The sequence below is a fragment of the Lutra lutra genome, chromosome 10, assembly GCF_902655055.1.
Source record: "Lutra lutra chromosome 10, mLutLut1.2, whole genome shotgun sequence".
In the NCBI taxonomy this organism is placed as follows: Eukaryota; Metazoa; Chordata; class Mammalia; order Carnivora; family Mustelidae; genus Lutra; species Lutra lutra.
Genome location: NC_062287.1, coordinates 69,088,014 through 69,107,364, shown reverse-complemented (window position 1 = coordinate 69,107,364; position 19,351 = coordinate 69,088,014). Strand labels below are relative to the sequence as shown.

The following is a 19,351-nucleotide window of genomic DNA, read 5'->3' as shown; positions in this document are numbered from 1 at the left end:
AAAAGGGCCAGGTTAGGATTCAAGCTACTCTGAAAGACCCGAGGAGGTGGAAGCCACATGAATTGGAACGGGCCAGGAGAAGCACCATGACAGGGTGGCATATGGGAGGCTGAGTGGAATTCTATCCACCTGGGGAATGAAAGCCCTTCTAGGGAAGGAGAAGTGGCATGAGCAAAGGTAAGGAGCCAGCCAGCAGGAAAGAACTCAGATTCGGGTGATTATTAGCTGTGTGACCTGGGGTTAGAAAAGTTACCCAACTTTCCAGGGCTTTGGTTTCCTCATCTGGAAAATGAAATAACTAATAACCACCTTCCAGGCTTGCTGTGAAGATTCCTTCTCATAGTCTGTATGGAGTCTACCACAGTGCCTGGTATGGTGTAGATGCTGTAAATGGCATACTATCAGCCCCTTCCTTGACTAGGAAGACTTGGAGAGAATCATTGGCCTGCCTTCCTTTTGCCTCCCTGCTTTTTGGGTTTTCTGCCTATCTGAACTCCGAGTACTTGAGCTCTCTCAAGGTAAGATCTGTGTCTGTGCCCCTGTAACTGCCTTCCCACTTCCCTGAGTGCAGGCCCCACAGTAGGGGCACCTTTGTAGAAAGAAGAAGTGAATGAATGTCCTGCCTATTCGGTCTCCTACTGCTCTCCCACCACTTAGGGGTTCATGAAGTCACACGGCCTGGCGTGCCCTCCCCTTTTGTCTACTGGCAAACTCTCTCCATACTTCAAAATTCAGCTCATGGTTTCGTGAGGTCCTTCATTCAAGACAGAATTGGACAGGACCAACACTTTCTCCTAAGTGCCCCCACATAACCTTCCACAAAACTCTACCATAACGAACACCCCACTCAACAGCTTATGATTGCTTGCTTTTCCCTTTGCCCCCTCAGCTCTCCAAGCCAGGTCCTACAAGCCTTGTTGGCTACGTGGTGTCAACGAGACGTGTTCTTATGCGAGGACAGAACCTGAGGAGGCAGCAGAACATCTCTCCATGAGTTGGGACTCCTGTGCCCTCTTTCGTTTGTTTGCTTATGGTTCTATCCTAAGGAAAAATGGCTATGTTTACATAGTTACAGAACAATTGGAAGTCTGATGTATGGCTTTATAATTTCTGTAGCTAATCCCATATAGTAGGAAGTTTCTCAGACAATTTAATTTCTTTCCTTCCCGGAGACAAGGATTTTAAATTGTTGCATGGTGTAAACAGCATATTATAACCCAGGGGGATGGTGTGATGTGTCTCCCACACGAGGTCTTACTCATCTCTGTGCGTTTAGGGCCTCGCACGGGGACTCACTCAGTGCTTTGCACATGAGATGTCAATAATTACATTGAAGGGATGAATGCCCTGTTCTGCTACTTCCCTTCCCAGGAAACCTCAGTGGCTGCCCTGTTACCCCTAGCTCCATCTAATCTCCACAGCCTGGTATTCAAGTTCATTCCTGAGATGATTCCAATCTCTAACCTCAGGTAAAACCATCTACCCCGGTACACCAGGCATCCCTCACCACAGGCAAGCAGAACTACTGAGTGGATGGCTCTTGGTCCTATGGGCTGGACGAATTCGTTTGCTGGGGGAATGCTAGTCTTAGCTTCAGGAGAGCTACAGGATGAGATAGCCGAAGGACTGCACAGCCAGGAGGGGCCTTTGCAGACACTCTGATCAGAGGTGGGAAATGAACACTGCATTCTGGAGCGGACCTGAAGACCAGAGGTGGTGGCGGGTAGGGAGATAGCCCTTGGGAATGCTACCCCATTCAGCCAAAGGGCATGGACTGACTGCATTCCTAACATGCTCCGTTCATGAGCTCAACCTCACCCAGAGAAGGCGACCACAAAAACTGCTATCCTGATGGTCCAGGCCAAACAAGATAAGAACGAAGCTAATACTTTTTTGAGCATCAAACTATTGAACTTAAGGCTGCTCAATGACATCACCATTAACCGAAACAGGAAGTCCTGCCCTGTGCTCCCAGTTTGCCCTCTACTGACTTCTCCCGCCCAAGTCATGTTGTGTTGTTGTCACTGATTTCCATGTCAGTCTTTCTCAAGAGACCACGAGCCTCTTAAGGACATGTGATTTTGCAAATATGGTGCCTTGACACATGAATGAATGAATGAATGAATGAATGAATGAATGAAGTCTATGCAAGTGCATACATCTTTTTTACCACCAGATGGCAAATATTCTTTGGAAAGTCTAGCTGTAAACTGTCTCAGATAGAGTCTGGTGAAAACTAAGTTTTTCGGGAAACTGGATGTGTACCTCCAACAGCGTGAGATTTTCAGGGATGCCTATGCTTCCCATCTCTTAGCAGAGAGAGGAGAAAGCACCAGAATGGAAGTCAGGAATTCTGGCATATGGATCTATGCTGTCATTAGCATTCGGATGAGTCACATATTATTTTACAGGCCTCGGTTTTCTCATTTCAAAAAACCCTGTGGCCTGTGGTCAACATGTGTGAGCATCTACGCTATTCCAGACCCTGACTCGGGTACTGGGGGTAAAGAAATGGCTCAGGGAGAGCTTCTAGAACAATGCTTCTCAACTCTGCAGTGAAAGACCAGCTTGTTGCTATTGTTTTTAAACCATGTAATCTGTTGCAGACTGTATTTTGGTAAAATTAAAATGTAATAGTAAGAAAAGTAAATAAAAGCATATCAAATCCAAGTTCTGATTTTTTTATTATTAGATTCATGAGACATTATTAAAGTGCTATTTCTAAATGCTTCTTAGTTTCTGGACTTAACGAATCATGGGCCAGTAGCAAATGGCCTGCAGACAGGTGCCACTCCACAAACCACAATTTGCGTGATGCTGACTTAGCTCATACTCTTATGAGAGAGGCTGGCACAGGCCCCAGCAGGGCCCCTGAATGTGGGACACTCCACTGACAAGCTTCTGCATCTACAGAGTAGTAAACACTTAAGCATGTAGACCTACCGCCTGGCGGTTACAAAGGTGGAAAGGGACAGTTGTGATCACTTCCGGAGCCTTGAGAAATGTCTAGCTGGTCCCCTCTGACCCTTTAGGCTGTCCTAAGCCATGTGGCTGCAAACACACCAGGAGAGGCTTTGGGCACATTCCAGGCCTTTCCATGGACTTCCTTTGGTGGCCTCTCCCCTCAGGCCTAAGGCCAGGCACTGACTTGGACCTTTCCTGCTTGGCTATGATTTGTACTCTTTCTCTGCGTAAACGGCTTCTGGCCACCTGGATTAAAAATCTGACCCGTCCGGTCCCTGGGGAACTAGTATGGGGTTTCAGGGCACACAGGCACCACATTGGCGAGTCTAGACGAGCCTGTTGATTACCAAGATAGGACAATCTACCAAGACCACACAATATGCTTCCTTATATGGTATCTTTTATTTTTTTTTATTTCTTATTTTATTTTTTTTTTAAGATTTTATTTTATTTATTTGACAGAGAGAGATCACAAGTAGGCAGAGAGGCAGGCAGAGAGAGAGGGGGAAGCAGACTCCCTGCTGAGCAGAGAGCCTGATGCGGGGCTTGATCCCAGGACCCTGAGATCATGACCTGAGCCGAAGGCAGCGGCCTAACCCACTGAGCCACCCAGGCGCCCCAAGGTATCTTTTAAAGATTCCTAAGCTGGGGGGCATCTGGGTGGCTCAGTCAGTTGAGCTCTGCCTTCGGCTCAGGTCATGATCCCAGGGTCCTGGGATTGAGCCCCGCATCAGGCTCCCTGCTCAGTGGAGAGTCTGCATCTCCCTCTCCCTCTACCAGACGCTCCACTTACTTGTGCTATCAGATAAATAAAATCTTTTAAAAAAAGAATAATCACTTTTTCAAATAGATACTGCAAAAACATGGTACAGTATTCACAAGGCACCTTGGGAATATATATAATGGGAAGCCCCTCCCATTCCTATCCCATAACCTCTCAGTTCCCATCCCAAGGGAACCACTATTCATGTTCTCATACACCCTTCAGGAGATGTAGGCATACGTCTTTAAAAAGACAACGCAAATGGAGCACGCTATAAATACTTTGCTTACTTTCTTTTTTAACTAAACGATTTGTCTTGGCAATGTTTAATTTCAAATTCCCATTTTTATTTAGCTGGTCCCCTATTAATGGATATTTAATTTTTTTTCACATTTTTTTTTGTTACAGTGGTCACTTCCTATGTGTGAGTCTTTCTGCATATATAGATTCCTGGATATTAACTACTGAGTCAGAGAAATGTACCATCCCCAAAGTTGTACCAGTTGGTACTGCTGCTGTCAGCGGGGAAAGTGTCTGTTTCCCTATGGTCAATGTATGGTTATCAAAAGACAAAAAAAGAAAAGTTGCGGCTCTGGGGAATGAATTTGGATTTCATAATTGTGAATGAGGTTGAGTATCTTTTAAAATATCTAAAAGCCACCTAACTGCCATGTGTTTTGAGATTTTTTTTCTATTGCTTTATTGATCCTTCAGAAAGCAACCCTTAAGAACTCTTTATGTATTAAAGAAATTAGTCCTCTGTTTATTGTATGGGCTACAAAAATTTCCCCCACTTTGTCCTTTAAGATTTTCAAGTATTTTCTGTAATTAAAAAGTTGCTTTTAGCTTACTTAATCAGTCTTTTTTTTTTTTTTTTCAATGACCTCTGTGTTTTGTGATATGATTAGAAAGTTGACTTTCTGGATTCTAACAGTGATTCTCTCATGTTTTCTTCTTGTGTTTTTATATCTTCATTTTTTATTTTTATTTTACTTGGTTACTATTTATGTTTAAAGACTGTTTTGTTTTTTAAAAAGATTTTTTTATTCATCTGAGAGAGAGAGTGCATGAGTGGGGGGAGGGGCAGAGGAAGAGGGAGACGCAGACTCCTCACTGAGCAGGGAACCTGATGCAGGGCTCCATCCCAGGACCCCGGGATCATGACCTGAGCCGAAGGCAGACGCTTAACAACTGAGCCACCCAGGTGCTCCTTAAAGATTTAAGCAATCTCTGCACCAGTGTGGGCTCAAACTCAACCTCGAGATCAAGAGTCACATGCTCTTCTGACTGAAGCCAGTCAGGTGCCCCATGTCTTCATTTGTTAATACTTACATCTTTGATGTATCTGGAGTTTATTCTGTTTTGAGGACTGAATTATGGAGCCAATTACTTTTTCCCCATGGCACCCAGTTGTGCCATTACCATTTGTTAAATAATCCATCTTTCCTCAGCTGATAGAAACTATACTTGTTTTCATATGCTTACTTCCAAATGAATTTAGTTTTATTTCTGCACTTCCTGTCAAATTCTATTGATCTGTTCATTCATGCTCTAGTTTCACACAGTTTTATTTAATGTGGTTTGATAATGTAGTTTCATTTTTATCTATGTATTTTTATTTGAGTATAGTGGTACACAATGTGGCATTACTTTCAGGTGTAAACCACAGTGATTTAACAAGTCTATACACTACGCTATGCTCACCACGAATGTAGCCACCATCCGTCACCAGACAATGTTATTACAGTATCACTGACTACAGTCCTTATGCCCTTTTATTTCTGTGGCTTATTCATTCCATAACTGGAAGCCTGTACCTCCCACCCTCCTTCACCCATTTTGTCCATTCTTCCTACTCCCTGCCCTCTGAAAACCATCCGTTTGTTTTCTGAATTTATAGGTCTGAGTTTGCTTTTTGTTTGTTTATTCATTTGTTTTTTTAGGGTTCACATGTAAGTGAAATCGTATGGCTATTGTCTTTCTCTGTCTGACTTATTTCACTTAGCATAATATCTTCTAGTTCTATCCATGTTGTCAGGAATGGTATAATCTCATCCTTTTTTATGGCTGAGTAATATAACATTGTGTGTGTGTGTGTACGTGTGTGTGTGTGTGTGTGTGTGTATCTCTGCATATATGTATATATATGTATATATAGAGAAGGAGAGAGAGATATATATCATATCTTCTTTATCCATTCATCTATCAATGGACACTTGGGTTGCTTCCATATCTTGACTATTGCAAATAATGTTGCCAATAATGTTCCAATAAACCTAGAGCTGCTTACATCTTTTTGAATTAGTATTTTGTTTTCTTTAGGTAAATACCTGGTAGTGAAACTACTGGATCATATGGTATTTCTATTTTTGATTTTTTGAGGAACTTCCATATTGTTTTCCACAGTGGACTGTATCCATTTACATTTCCACCAATATTGTACGAGGTTTGTTTTTTTCCCCCATCCTCACCAACATTTGTATTTCTTATACTTTTGATTCCAGCCACTCTGACTGGTGGTTGTATCTCATTGTGGTTTTGATTTCCATTTCCCTGATGATGAGTGATGTTGAACATCTTTTCATGTGTCTGCAGCCCTCTGTATGTCTTCTTTGGAAAAAAATGTTTATTCAGGTCCTCTGCCCATTTTTAAAGCCAGATTTTTTTTTTTTTCTGGGTGTTGAGTTTTATAAGTTCTTTGCATATTTTGGATATTGGATAATAACCCTTTATTGGATATATCATTTACAAATATTTAATTTGGCTAGTCTTCTCTCTCCACTTCCCTCTAATCATTATTATCTTTCCAACATTTTCTGGCTATTCTTGACTAATTAGTTTTCATTTCCATAGAATCAGCCTGTATAAGTTAAAAAGCTATTTGATTTTTGGGGGGAGGATATTAAATTTATGGGTTAATTTGGACTATTGGTCTTTTTTACAATATTCAGTTTCCTATCAAAGTATTCTTTATTTATTTAAATAACATTTATTTAAAAAGGTAACATGTTGGGACGCCTGGGTGGCTCATTGGTTAAGCGGCTGCCTTCGGCTCAGGTCATGATCCCAGCGTCCTAGGATCGAGTCCCACATTGGGCTCCTTGCTCAGCGGGGAGCCTGCTTCTCCCTCTGCCTCTGCCTACCACTCTGTCTGCCTGTGCTCATGCTCTCTCTCTCTCTAACAATAAATACAATCTTTAAAAAAAAAAAAAAGGTAACATGTTTATGTTTAAATAGTACAAAGGAGCATATGATAAAATGTAAACAACCTTTCAGCTCTGGCCCATATACTCTCTGTTTGCTTTAGAAACAATGAGTTTCTGGTATATGTTCATAGAGATATTCTATGCACATAAAATGCTATATGTGCGTATAATCATTTGACTCTGACCCAGATGTCTTTTTTCCCAAATGGCAACAAGTCAGAGACACTATCCTGCTTTTCCTTACCCAACAATACATACCAGGAAACATTTTATATCAGTACATATACACCTGCCTTATTCATTTTTTTTTGTTTTTGTTTTTTGTTTTTTTTTAATTTTATTTTTTATAAACATATATTTTTATCCCCAGGGGTATAGGTCTGTGAATCGCCAGGTTTACACACTTCACAGCACTCACCATAGCACATACCCTCCCCAATGTCCATAACCCCACCCCTGCCTTATTCTTTTTAATAGCTGCATGGTATTGAACTATAACGAAGCAGCCTGAATTTTTAGTATGTTCCCTATTGATAAAAGATTGCTTCTTTCGCTTATTTTTATAAGCAATGTTGTAATGAATGTCCTTCCTCATATACCTTTGTGTGAGAATATTGTTTAAAGATGAACCTCTAGATATAGATATCCTACGTTGAGTTATAAAGAAAATATACACCCAGCAACGTGAATATAGTCAACACACTGAATGGAACACTTAAAAATTGTTAGGGTGGTAAATAGTTTATTATGTGTTTTTTGCCACAGGAAGAAAAAAGAAATGTCCAATTTGACAGATATTGCCAAACTGCCCTTTAAATATTAAGGCAACTTACTAATTACAGCCCATTTAGATTTGCCTTCTGTTTGCCATGTTTTGGGTCAGTTCTAAAAATAGATTTTTTTTTTTTTTAGCAAGTTAAATAATCTATATGTTTTGAGTTAAATTGTCCCCCATTTCTCTCACAGAGAGATTTTTCTGGAAAAACTCCAGGAATCAGTGATGCTCTGAGGGAAAACTGCAGAGGTTGGGAATTGCTGCTAATAGGCAGGCTCTGCTTCCTTCCAGCAAAGGCAGCCCGCGCCAGTTTTATTAAAGAACAGGCATTGTTCAGTCACTCCGGCTGCCTGTCCTACTGTGATCTGGATTTGTTTGAAGACTCAACTGAAAGCAAACAAGAGGCTTCATATGACTGAAACCACACCTTTCAAAGGATGTTCTAATTTCCATATAAAGTGTCTGTGACTGAAAATCTTTATTTAACTTCGTTCCAGGTCCCCACCCTTACAATCACCTTAGTCCTCTCCACCGACCGCATGCCCACTTGGGCACAATCCATGGAGTTAAGCCTTGAATGAGATGGGAAGGACAAAGGAGGTATGGGTAGTGATATCAATGTGAACCAAATAAAACTGGGGCCCTGCTGGGGGCCTTGGGCAGATGGGTGATGTACCTCAAAGGATCTATCCAACCTGACTCTACGAAGCTTGAAACTCACCACAGGTCTTCACTGAATGTTACTTGAGGGGGCAGCAGAGGGTAAATGACCTCACACAATGTTTTGCAAAGTGGACCACTAAATATTACCTTCTGATGGCTCTTCCTAGAAATTCTATTAACAAAAAGTCTTCTAAGCTTTGCGCAGTGGCAGTATCGTAGCCAATGAGGTTTATCCGAGGCGGGATTATTGCTAATTGAAAACAAAAAGTCTTCTTTGGGCCTTTCCTTCTCTCCCCAACTTCCACTCCAAATGGCAGCTGCTCAAATATGTCTCTGCACATTCTGTAAAATTCTAATATTGTCTCAGCTTCCCAGCCTTCCTTCTTCCCTCACTTCTCTTTCCTGGTCTTCACTCTCTGGAAGCTTCTGTGGAGCACATTGTACCTCTTCCAGTTGCATTTCCTCCTTCAAAGCATCTTAGAAGGTGGGAGGAAAAGAGGATGATAAATCCTTCAAATTTAATTTTTTGTCCCAACAATAAGAGTAATTATGGGCTTTCCGTTGACAGTCCCTATATGTATATGGTTCCACATATTAATTCATAACCAACATATGTAGATCGTATGCTCATTATTGCCATTTTGGAAATGAAGATCCTAAGGCTCAGTGAAGGTTAGGTAACTTATTCAAGATCAAAGACTTAGGAAGCCACGTTAAAGTGTAAGGTAGCAGGTGGCAAGGGCAACTTGTGGTCCCAACGGTGCTCTCTATGCCCATATCCTTTCTCTCTCCTCTCTTTTTCCAAATCCTCATGCTTGGGTCTAGTGATGTTCCCCTTGTCCCATTTCAATGGCTGAACCAATCTAGACTTAGCATTTTCTTGTCTAATTGGCTTAGCTCTGCATCCTGGGGTTCTGTTGAGAAAGGGGGAAGAGAGTCACATAGGAGAACATAGAAAAGACTATGTGACTCTGGGGGTTGGTAGGGTGAGGAGAGGGGAAAGAGTGATAATTTGTCTCAGCCTGATGCCTTCCATTTACAGCTCTCATGAGGCTTTTTGCACTCAGTATTAACTTGTGTTCTCTTAAATTCTATTTCGTCCCTACAATAAAGTCTCCTTTGTTCTTGAGTTAGTTTGAGTAGGTTCCTGTTACTCATCATCAAGAAGCTTTATTAGAGGGGCGCCTGGGTGGCTCAGTGGGTTAAGCTGCTGCCTTCGGCTCAGGTCATGATCTCAGGGTCCTGGGATCGAGTCCCGCATCGGGCTCTCTGCTCAGCAGGAAGCCTGCTTCCCCTCCTCTCTCTCTGCATGCCTCTCTGCCTACTTGTGATCTCTCTCTGTCAAATAAATAAATAAAATCTTAAAAAAAAAAAGAAGCTTTATTAGACCATCTCCTTCCTTAGGTTGAGAGCCTTGTCTGCATTTCTAGCCACTGGCTGTGTCCCATTGCATATGGGAAGATCTCCTGGTTTTAGTTGCTGCTAGACCTTGCTCTGGAGGTGGCATTGAACTAGATCCTGCGGACATACAGATAATGCTGTTCCAAGGAAGGGGAAGAGTCTGATGACAAGAATAGCATTGGGATGCGTATGGAGTTTTTTTGTGGCTCCTTTTTGATATGAGGGTGTAGTTAGTTACTGTCCTCAAATTGTTTAGGGTCAACTTTGGGACAGAGGGTTAGGGCATATGGGGAGACGGCATTGTTCAGCAGGGAAAGGAGGGGCAGGCAGGGGCAGAGCCTGGGGGATGCACTCTGTGGGTATTCTCAGGCTGAGGAATGACATGATGAACTTGAACAATTAGAGTCACTAGCTTTCCTAGTGCCTGCAGGGACTCTTCCATCCGAGGACAACCCCTGATTTTACTGATGAGGAAATGAAGACCCAAGAATGAAACCATGGCAATGATAAGTAGCATTCAGTGAACGCTTTCTACAGGGAAGGCTCTGCTCCAAACACTTTACACCTATCAGTACACTTAGTCCCCATGGTAACCTTCTGGAGTGGGCACTATTGCCGCCCTCATCTCATAGAAGAGGAAACTGAGGCACAGAGGGGTTAAGTGACTTGCCAAAGTCACACAGTAAGTGATGAAGCCAGGATTGAAAACAGGAAATATTAATTCAGAGCCAATGCTTTTAGGTATATATAGTCCTCCCTCTCACAAGTACTGAAGATTATGGGAGCCTTATTGTTCTAAACAAAAGCTGGTCATGAGCGAGTGGGTGGCTTTCTCACACAAATGAAGCAGCATGTCACAATCCATGGAAAACATGAGAAAAAAGGTGAGGGTTTTAATTAGAGGAAAGCGATCAAATTTTAGAAACTCAAAAATCAGGAGAAACAAATGTTCAGTAGCCATAGTGCTTTGTTTTAAAGGAGATGAGAAAAGAAAATTCTCAAACCCTTCCTGTGAGTTCCCGGAGCCCTATACACTATTTTAACTTTAAAGAAAAAGAACACCCGCTTGTTCTCAAACCCTTCCTGTGAGTTCCCGGAGCCCTATACACTATTTTAACTTTAAAGAAAAAGAACACCCGCTTGTTCATTGATTCTTACGCCACAGGTGGTGCGACAGTCCTCCCAGCTAGCTTAAGTAATCTGCCAAAGCGAGGCCTCCCGAAATGAAATGATCAATGCCTATTTTAGGGCCCACCATTATCTGACCTCTTATGGTTGGGGAAGTCTCGAATCTTGACTTATATGTTATATAAGTTAAATATAACTTACATGATTCAGACTGATATGTTACATAAAAGCCAGAGTGTTTTTTCTCTCGGGCATTTTCCATGAGCAAGTGGCCATTCAACCCTCATGGTTTTATGCAAAACACATTCATGGCTCGCTTGTTCATGAATCAGTCCAGATATGTGTTGAGCACCTAGTATGCGAGAGATACCGTGTTAGGTGCTGGAGATATTAGGTGGACATCCAGGAACATGAGACACTGAGCTGATGCAAAAGCCTAGCTTTCTCCTCCTGCTTCAGACACAAACATGTTAGACAAAACGTAATGGGCAAATTTTTAAAAATACATAACTGAAAACTTAGACACATTTAGACAAATCTCCTGGATGCCAGCACTGGGGGAGAAAAGTCTAACCCAGAGCAGCAAGCAGGCTGGCACCCAGTGGCCTGTGGGGGCCGCGGACTAGGATGTGGGCCTCAGGGGCAGGGGCGGAGGTTTCACACCCACATGAAGGGAGAAGGGGAAGACTTGAGCTGGCATGAGAAGAGATGTGGGAAGACGCCAGTGGCATCAAGCTAGACATTTTGAAGGGCTGTCCTATTTGCAAACTGGGGATAGGGCAACATTTACCAGTCACCTTTAGGAAGACCGCCCAGAAGCTTGTGCTCTGTCTAGGCCCCTGAGTAAAAATTCTCCTTCAGGGATCGGAAGCCTCGGGCTTTCTGGTGTGTAAGAGCAGAGTCCGTATTTACACTGGGGGTTCAGGGGGGATCTCCAAGTTGAGAAAGGACATCAAAATGGGAGTTGACAAGATGAAAATATGTTGTCCCCCCAACCAAGCAAATATCACAATTTGAGCACATAGGATGCCCACTGGAAAAAAAGAAAGGCATCTGCTGTACGTGAGCGAACAACCCAAAAGCAAAGGAGGAAACTAGTGATGGGGAGAGACATCAGGTTCAATTTAAAGGAAGACTGGTCCCTAAGACCCCGCGATAACAAAGTAATCTGAACGAGACAATTAGACATGTTTAATATTGAAGAGATAAAGAAACCATAACAAAGCGACAGAGCGGGCATGAACAGAAGCAGAGGTGGGTTTGAAAAGGAGACTCTAGCAGTGAGGAAAACCAACAAGCTCTTGCCTTCAAGGGACACACTTTCTACCTGGGAGAAAGAGAAGGAAAGAGTGGGGACATTCAAGTCTAGGAGAGGGTCTGCACAGGGAGCTAAGGATGCCCAGGGAAGGGGCTCCAGGCCCAGTTTCTCCATGTGATATGGAAACTAACATGTGTCTCTCTGGCCATGAGGGACAGGGGCCATGAAAGCCCGGGGTGGTTCAGAAAATGGCACATCAAGGACTGCCACAGTCCAATGCCTGCACTCCCCCAGCTGACGCAGAGATTCCCCTGAAGTCCGAGCACCTTATATGGGAATAAGTGTTCATGGACCTGCCTCCTTCCCCCACACCTGAGAATTTCTCCAGCGCGGAGATAAAAGGCCCTCCATTCATCTCGTCTCATGCTGGGCCACACTTGCTCTCCTTCCCTCTCCTGTCACATCAGTCTTCTCTGGGTTCTTACAGCACACCACAGTTTTCCACCCCGGGGCCTTTGCACATGTCAGCACCATTCAAAATGACCTTTTCCTTATGTTTTCATCTTTGGGGCCTCAGCAGGATGGTCACTTCTCAGGGAGATATTCCCTGGGCACCCTAATTCCAAGGTCTCTCCCTAACATTGCTTTCTGTGTCCCTTCTTGTTGGTTTCTTCTTATTTACTCTTATTTTTAATTATTTAACTAATTTCATTCTTGTCTCCCTGCTAGAACGCAGACTCCATGCAGGCAGGGAATCATCTGCTCACTGCTGTATCTGTAATGCCTGCCATTTAGTTGGTGTTCAATAAAGTTGAGTGGATAAATGAATACAGTCAAGAAACATTCATGAAGCAGCTAGCACTGCCCAGCTCAAAGGAGAGGATGATGGAAACACAGATTGGAGCTTTGCAGTTTAGTGAAGGAGACACATCTGACAAGGACTTAGAATAAATGCAATGGTGGTGATGAAGGGGAGGTACTGGGTGCTGTGTGAGCTCCCGCCAAGAGCACCCGTTTTGTACAGAATCAGAGAAGGCTTCCAGGAAGAAACAACATTTAAGCTGAGCCTGGAAGGATACTTAGGAGTTCACTAGGGGAAGAGGAGCTGGAAGATGTTCCAGGCTGGGTGAAGACCCAGATGCAAGAGCGGCATGGCTCTTTGGGGGAGACTGAACATGGTTCTGGATGGGCAAAGATTAGAGCTGCAGCCAGAAATAAGACGAGAGAGGCAAGACAAGGCTGGATCATGCTGGGGTTTCTAGCTATGATAAGGAGTTTGAACTTGGTCCTAGGGTCCGTGAGGACATCTTAGTGAGAGGGAATGGCCTAATCTGATTTATGTTTTATTGAAATGGCCCTGGAGCAGTGTGGATAAGAGGAAGAGGACTGGAGGCAGGGAGATCAGGAAACTAATGCAGGAGATGGGGATGGCTTAGATGGGGCAGTGGGGATGGGGAAGTGAACTGGATGAATTTAGGACAGAAGGCAAGAGTTGGGGCAGGGGACAGAATCCAGGATGATGTGTACGTTTCCAGCATGACGAATGTGGTGAACAGGGTGCCATCTTGGGGCCATGTCTGGCAGAGAACCAGACACCTAGTACACACGCCAGAAGTGTGTGCTTGATAACATGCAATGGACTCAGTACAACATCTTCATAACAGTGAGTACACACCTGCTCACTGTTAGTGCCTGGGGCTACCTACACATATGACCTGCCATTCCCTACTGCCTCACCTGCCTTGGGTTACCAATTTGCGACTTATCAGTCTACTCTAAGCTCAGTAGTTCTAATCCACATTCCCTGCTCCCCACCAGGACACCATCTCTCTGCTAAGACATGGGCCTTGCGTCCTTCCCCCACCCTCTCTGACCACCAGTGCTTTGGCAATAACGTTACTGTGATTTTTTATTAATTTTCTTGGTTGTTTTGTAGTTATAGTAACAGTAAAATTTATACTCAATAATATTATTACAATTTTCCCTACTAATGGGATTATTATTTTTGTTCATTTGTGTTTGAAAGCCATTAGCATAGGATTTACCTCCAACAATATCTACTGTGATTTTTAATGCCCTTGAAACTTGCCAGTGAGTGATAGGTCTATAATAAGAGAATGCAAGTAAGCATATAAATGTATTTCTTGGGAAAAGAGGGGTTTTTTTTTTTTTTTTCCATCCTGTTGGACTCAGGTTCTTTGATAGAGAGATTGGTAGGATATAAGGCATTAAAGGCTGAGAACACTGTGTTAGTTTGTAGATGTGTTCAAACAAGTTCCCCGTTATTCAGAGGACACTTTTATATTCTAGGAGGATTCATATTCTTGCTGCTTTTTATGTTGTTCCTTACCTGACTTACAGAAAAATATAATAAATTCTGTGTTTGCAGGGAACAATATTGAGGACTCTGAAATGTCTGGAAGTGAAGGGATCTGGAAATCACTCTATCTGGCTGACTTTCCAAGGGGCTGGGGGGCTGGATGCACTGCTGGTGGAGCTCTGGAAATAGGGATTATCTCAGAAGCTGCTGAGAGGAGTTTCTGTGGGGCAGCTGTGGGGGCCAGGGAAGTGGATGGGCAGGTCTGGCTTCAAGGGCTGTGCCCAGCAGCCTCCCAGGGTCCCATGCTGTGAAATTCACAGTATCACCACCTTAGAATTCTTAAATCTTGAACAAGTGACCCCACTTTGCATGAAGCCCTGCAATTTATGTAGGTGGGACCGTGTACAAGAGCGAGGCAGATTTGGGTTCAAGTTCTAGTATTCTCTAGCTATTGACTGTGCCTCACTTTCCTTATCTGTAAAATGGGGATAATACTATTGTCTTCTCAGACCAGATGTGAGAGCTAAAAGTAGATATCCAGCACCAGGGGACCTGAAAGGCAGCGACACACCCTAAGATATGCTCCGTGGAATTTTAAATCCCTTGTGCAGTCCTCATCATTAGGTTTATAATTATGATTTAATATCAGGAATACTAGTCAGCTGGGAGAGGCAGACTGTGTGGCACAGAAGCTAATTCCATGGTTAGGAACACGCCAAGTAAAGAATATTTCCCAAAGGGGGGACAATCTAAGGCTGGGGGTCCTATCCATCAGCTTCCAACCTTTGTGCTGCTATGACACATGATAAATAGTGTTTTTTGGCACGACTGGTTCCAGCTTCTCATGACTCATACATGATTCTCTTTTTCCCAGAAATCTCTCAAGAAAGACAACGAAGGAGACTTGGCATTATTATGAAGATGTCCTTGACCTTGACCTAATTTATTTGCAAACTTTAGTATTTCAACTATTACTTGTAACAATTTTTTTTCTTTACCACACCACACAATGGGACTCAATAAGCCAGTGTACCACCATCCTATGCTCGAGACCCAGGAACATGGACCCTCATGGTCCCCAACAAAGGACCCTCCCCCATGACAGGCTGGACAGACCAGCACCAAGCTCGAGCCCTCCATGGCTTCACAGATGTCTGTTCTGCGCTGTCGCCTGAATGAGCGATGCCAGTCACAAGTCACTCTCAGCCGGAGTCACAGAAACACTAACTAGTCGGTTGGATGCCCTTGTGATGAATAGCGTGCAATCTTAAAACATCTGGTTAAACATTTCTTCCCCAAGAATGTGGAAAAGGTTTTAAATCATATTAAGAAGAAACATAAGCTAATTCTGGGGCATTTCTGGACTCGGGTCCAAAAGGATTCCTCAGGGGATTATAGAAGGAGGCAGGGTGACCTCTGTTGCCTTCAGTTTAAGGCTTGTGGGCAGCCTGGAGTCCCCATGGGCGACTTCAAAGGGAAGCACTGGGGGCCTCAGCTGCGCTTGCCCTTCTGTGCCGCTCGGGCCTGTGGGCACGTCCACTTTGTGACACCTGGGCCCGTGTCTCCAGGGCCTCCTACAGTCTCGGATGTGGGACAGCCTGGCAGTGACCTGTGCTGTGAAATGACCACAGGCCAAGCATGGTTTGTGCCTTGCTAATTCCCTCCTGAGCAAGCTTGCAGGCAGTGTGCCCTGGCTGCCCACAGAGCTCTCTCAGGCCTGAAGGATCTCCGTGGGCGGCCACGGCTGAAGCTGGCCCATCACCTCTCCACAGTATGGCCATGAATGGCCACAGAAAAACTGCAGCTCTTCCTTCCAGATCCCTCCTCGGCCTCTTTCTAGTGCTTTCCATGGGGGACAAAATAGCACTGTCAGTCACACAAATCAGAACGAACGATGGGTGATTCCTCCCTCATCTCTCCACTGGGATGCGTGGGGACCTAGATGATGGCACACTTCCTGGGCCCATGTAAGGTGGTACACGGACGATGCTCCTGTGCCGTCTGTAACTATTGTGACTAAGGACCGACAAATTTGTCAAACACCTCAAGGCACGGTTACAAAACGCATGTGCTGACAGAGTTTGTTTTCACGGTGATTTTGAATGGTGATTTTGGTTTAGACAACTTCAGTGTCACTCCCCTGACCCTGGCAAGGATCATAGCAAGAAAACTGAAAGCCAGCCACTCGACTCTCAGGAGACCAGAGATGTTGCATGCCACCCACGCGGCCCCAGCAGCGGCTGTTAGCACAAATTGGGGAAAACACAAATCCGGTCAGGGAAAATCTGAGACAACAAGAGGGGCCTGTGTGTCTCCGTCCTCAACTCGACTTAATTCCCACCCCCCTCTGCCCCAAACTCAGCAAACAGATTTTTGCTTCCTAGGGCGCCAATCTCCCCGCACACCGTACTATAAACTTCTAGCCCCCAGAAATCTAACGGATGCTTTGACTCCATGCCTGGTTTTGGTCATTCTGTGATTGTTTTTCTTACCTGTTGCCGAATTTCTTCTTCCATTTTCACAGGTGAGCCCAATTCTGCAACCTGTTGACACCTTCGCTGGCGTAGCCTCCGTATTCCCACAGCACATAGTTCTTGGAGTGGGATCCACCAATGATTGCAGACCAGTGATTGGCCCGACCTGGGAAAGCCAATCAGGGGGCAGGGATCAGTGTGGCTGTGGCGAAAACACGAGCCCCTTAAATGCTGGGAAGAAAGTACAATCCAACCATCATTCCAACCGCGCTGGCTAAGCACCCACTTTTGCTAGGTCCTCTGCTACTCAGGGAGGAGTGAGACCATCTGTGGAAGCAAGAGGGTATTGGGAATCTGTAGACAGGACAGCAGATGCCTGAGCGAGACATGGAGGCAGCCCAGAACGATGACTTCTGTCTGGGAGGGCTTCAGAGAAGGCCTTTGAAAGGCTGATCAGATTTGTAAGACAGGATGGAGAGGAGAAGCTATTTCTGGCAGACTCAGAAGCATTAAATAACACTGTGTGTTTGGGGAGCCATAAGCAATTTAGCATTGCTGTGTCACCCACTGTCAGGGGAGAGGTAGGAAGCCATGCCAGGGAGGTAGGAAGGAGCCTGCTCACGGACGGCGCTGCTCTAAATGCTTCAGGAGTTCGGATGTCATTTGAAAGGGTCTGAAACCACTGAAGGGTCCGAGCAGGAGAATGGCATGATTGTATTTGAATTTTAGATAAGCCATCCAGGCAGCAGTGTGAAGAATGCATTATAGGGAGCAAAACGGGAGTGTAGGGCTGTGGCGGGAGAGCATGGAGCCAAGGGTAGAGGGAGTGGGTGGTGAGTAGGCCTGGGCCATTCTTGGAAATGAGCACGGTTGACTTCCAGCTGGCTTTTCTGTGGCTTCCGGGATGAGGGGCAGGTGAGCTGGCTGTGTGAGAGGACGGTGGCAGGCAGTCTGGATATGTGGAAGGGACTGGTCCACGGTGGTCTGCTAAGGATCACCGGGGAGGAGGCCCGTCGGGGGTGTAGGAGGGAACCAGAGGGTGCCGCAGGGGAGAACAGAACAAGATCTGGACAGGACCAAGACAAAACTAAGGGAGGGATTTTCAAAGTACCAGGGGGAGGGAGGAGGGGAAACGGAAAGTCAGCGCCAGCACTGCGCTGAGTTTGTTTCTGCATGTGATGAGTGTTGATACATGCACACACACGTGCGCATACACACGCACATATACACATACATATAATACGTATACACACATATAATATATACATATAATATACATGCATAGTATGTATATATACACACACATATATATGTATTAATTACTGGCTAAGTAACACACAATTCATCATAAGACCAGTTTAGCTCTCAGCCATTCTTGGTTGGCTAATAAAGGTGTGAGTTAAAGAATGTTTTCAGGCATAGTAAAGAGGAAAACTGGAACTGGGTGGACACAAGGGACACATAAGCTTACCACCCAGTGGCCCACAGTGACAGAACTCTCTGCTCCACCCATCACAGAAGAATGCCATTCTGAATGGGACCTGATCCCCATTTACATCGGCTCCCTGCTACCTGAGAGCCCTCTGCTGCAGGGGCACATCGAGAACTTGGGCACCAAGCCCTGCTCCCAGCCTGCTGAGGGCAGCCATGCCCTTCCCCACCCCCCACCAGCAGGCAGATGACATCACTAGGTCAGCCAGCCCAATCACTTGCTCATTATTTCCCACATATCAGGGAAATGCAAACACTGGGTTCACCCATCAGTTCTCTAGAGAAGACAGATGGATGTACGGCCAGCTCTTCCCGCAGCTCACTCCTGAGTGAGTAGGCTGTCCTAGCTGTTGTCTAACCCAGGAGCACTGCTGGTGTAGGGGCAAGGGCTGGGAGCCACTCATGACTTTCGGTTCATGCTGTGAACACAGGGAGACCAGGTTCAGCATCTCTTGCTCCCTCTGCCTTGTTCCGCCGAAATGCCCCCTTTTCCCAGACCCATCCTACCTGCCATTCTGTACCTCCCGGGCTTAGCACATGCTGTTCCCTGTGGCTCTCTTCCTTCTTGGCTTGGCCAACTCTCATCCCTCCTTCATGATCTACTCAGAAGTCTCCACGGTCCCCCCAGACTGACTTGAGTCTTGTCTCCTGTCTCCCCACAGCAGATAATGTGTATGGTCCCTGCTGCAGGTCTGTCTCCCCACCAGACTGTCCCTGAGGACGCCTGTGTCCAGTGCCGTGTTCCCAGCACCCAGCACTGTGTCTGATGCACTGGGTGTGCTCAGTGCATGTTTTCAAAAAATTTTCATCCAAACAATCAAAGGAAAAGGTAGGCAGTATATGTGCTTGAAACATTTGGGAGCAGGCTTGCACAGATGTAATTCAATGTGATTAAATTCAAGTGTCAG

The 19,351-nt window shown here is 44.8% G+C and overlaps 1 protein-coding gene and 1 pseudogene across 1 annotated transcript in view; one reads left to right on the top strand and one right to left on the bottom strand.

Moving 5' to 3' along the window:
• Positions 1-19,351, bottom strand: part of SPON1 (spondin 1) — a 256,861-nt gene that overhangs the window by 94,060 nt on the left and 143,450 nt on the right. The window contains 2 exon segments of the mRNA XM_047694020.1: positions 16,971-17,026; positions 17,029-17,118. Of these exon segments, the coding sequence (XP_047549976.1) occupies positions 16,971-17,026; positions 17,029-17,118 (146 nt within the window).
• Positions 8,565-8,731, top strand: LOC125080189 (uncharacterized; annotated as a pseudogene).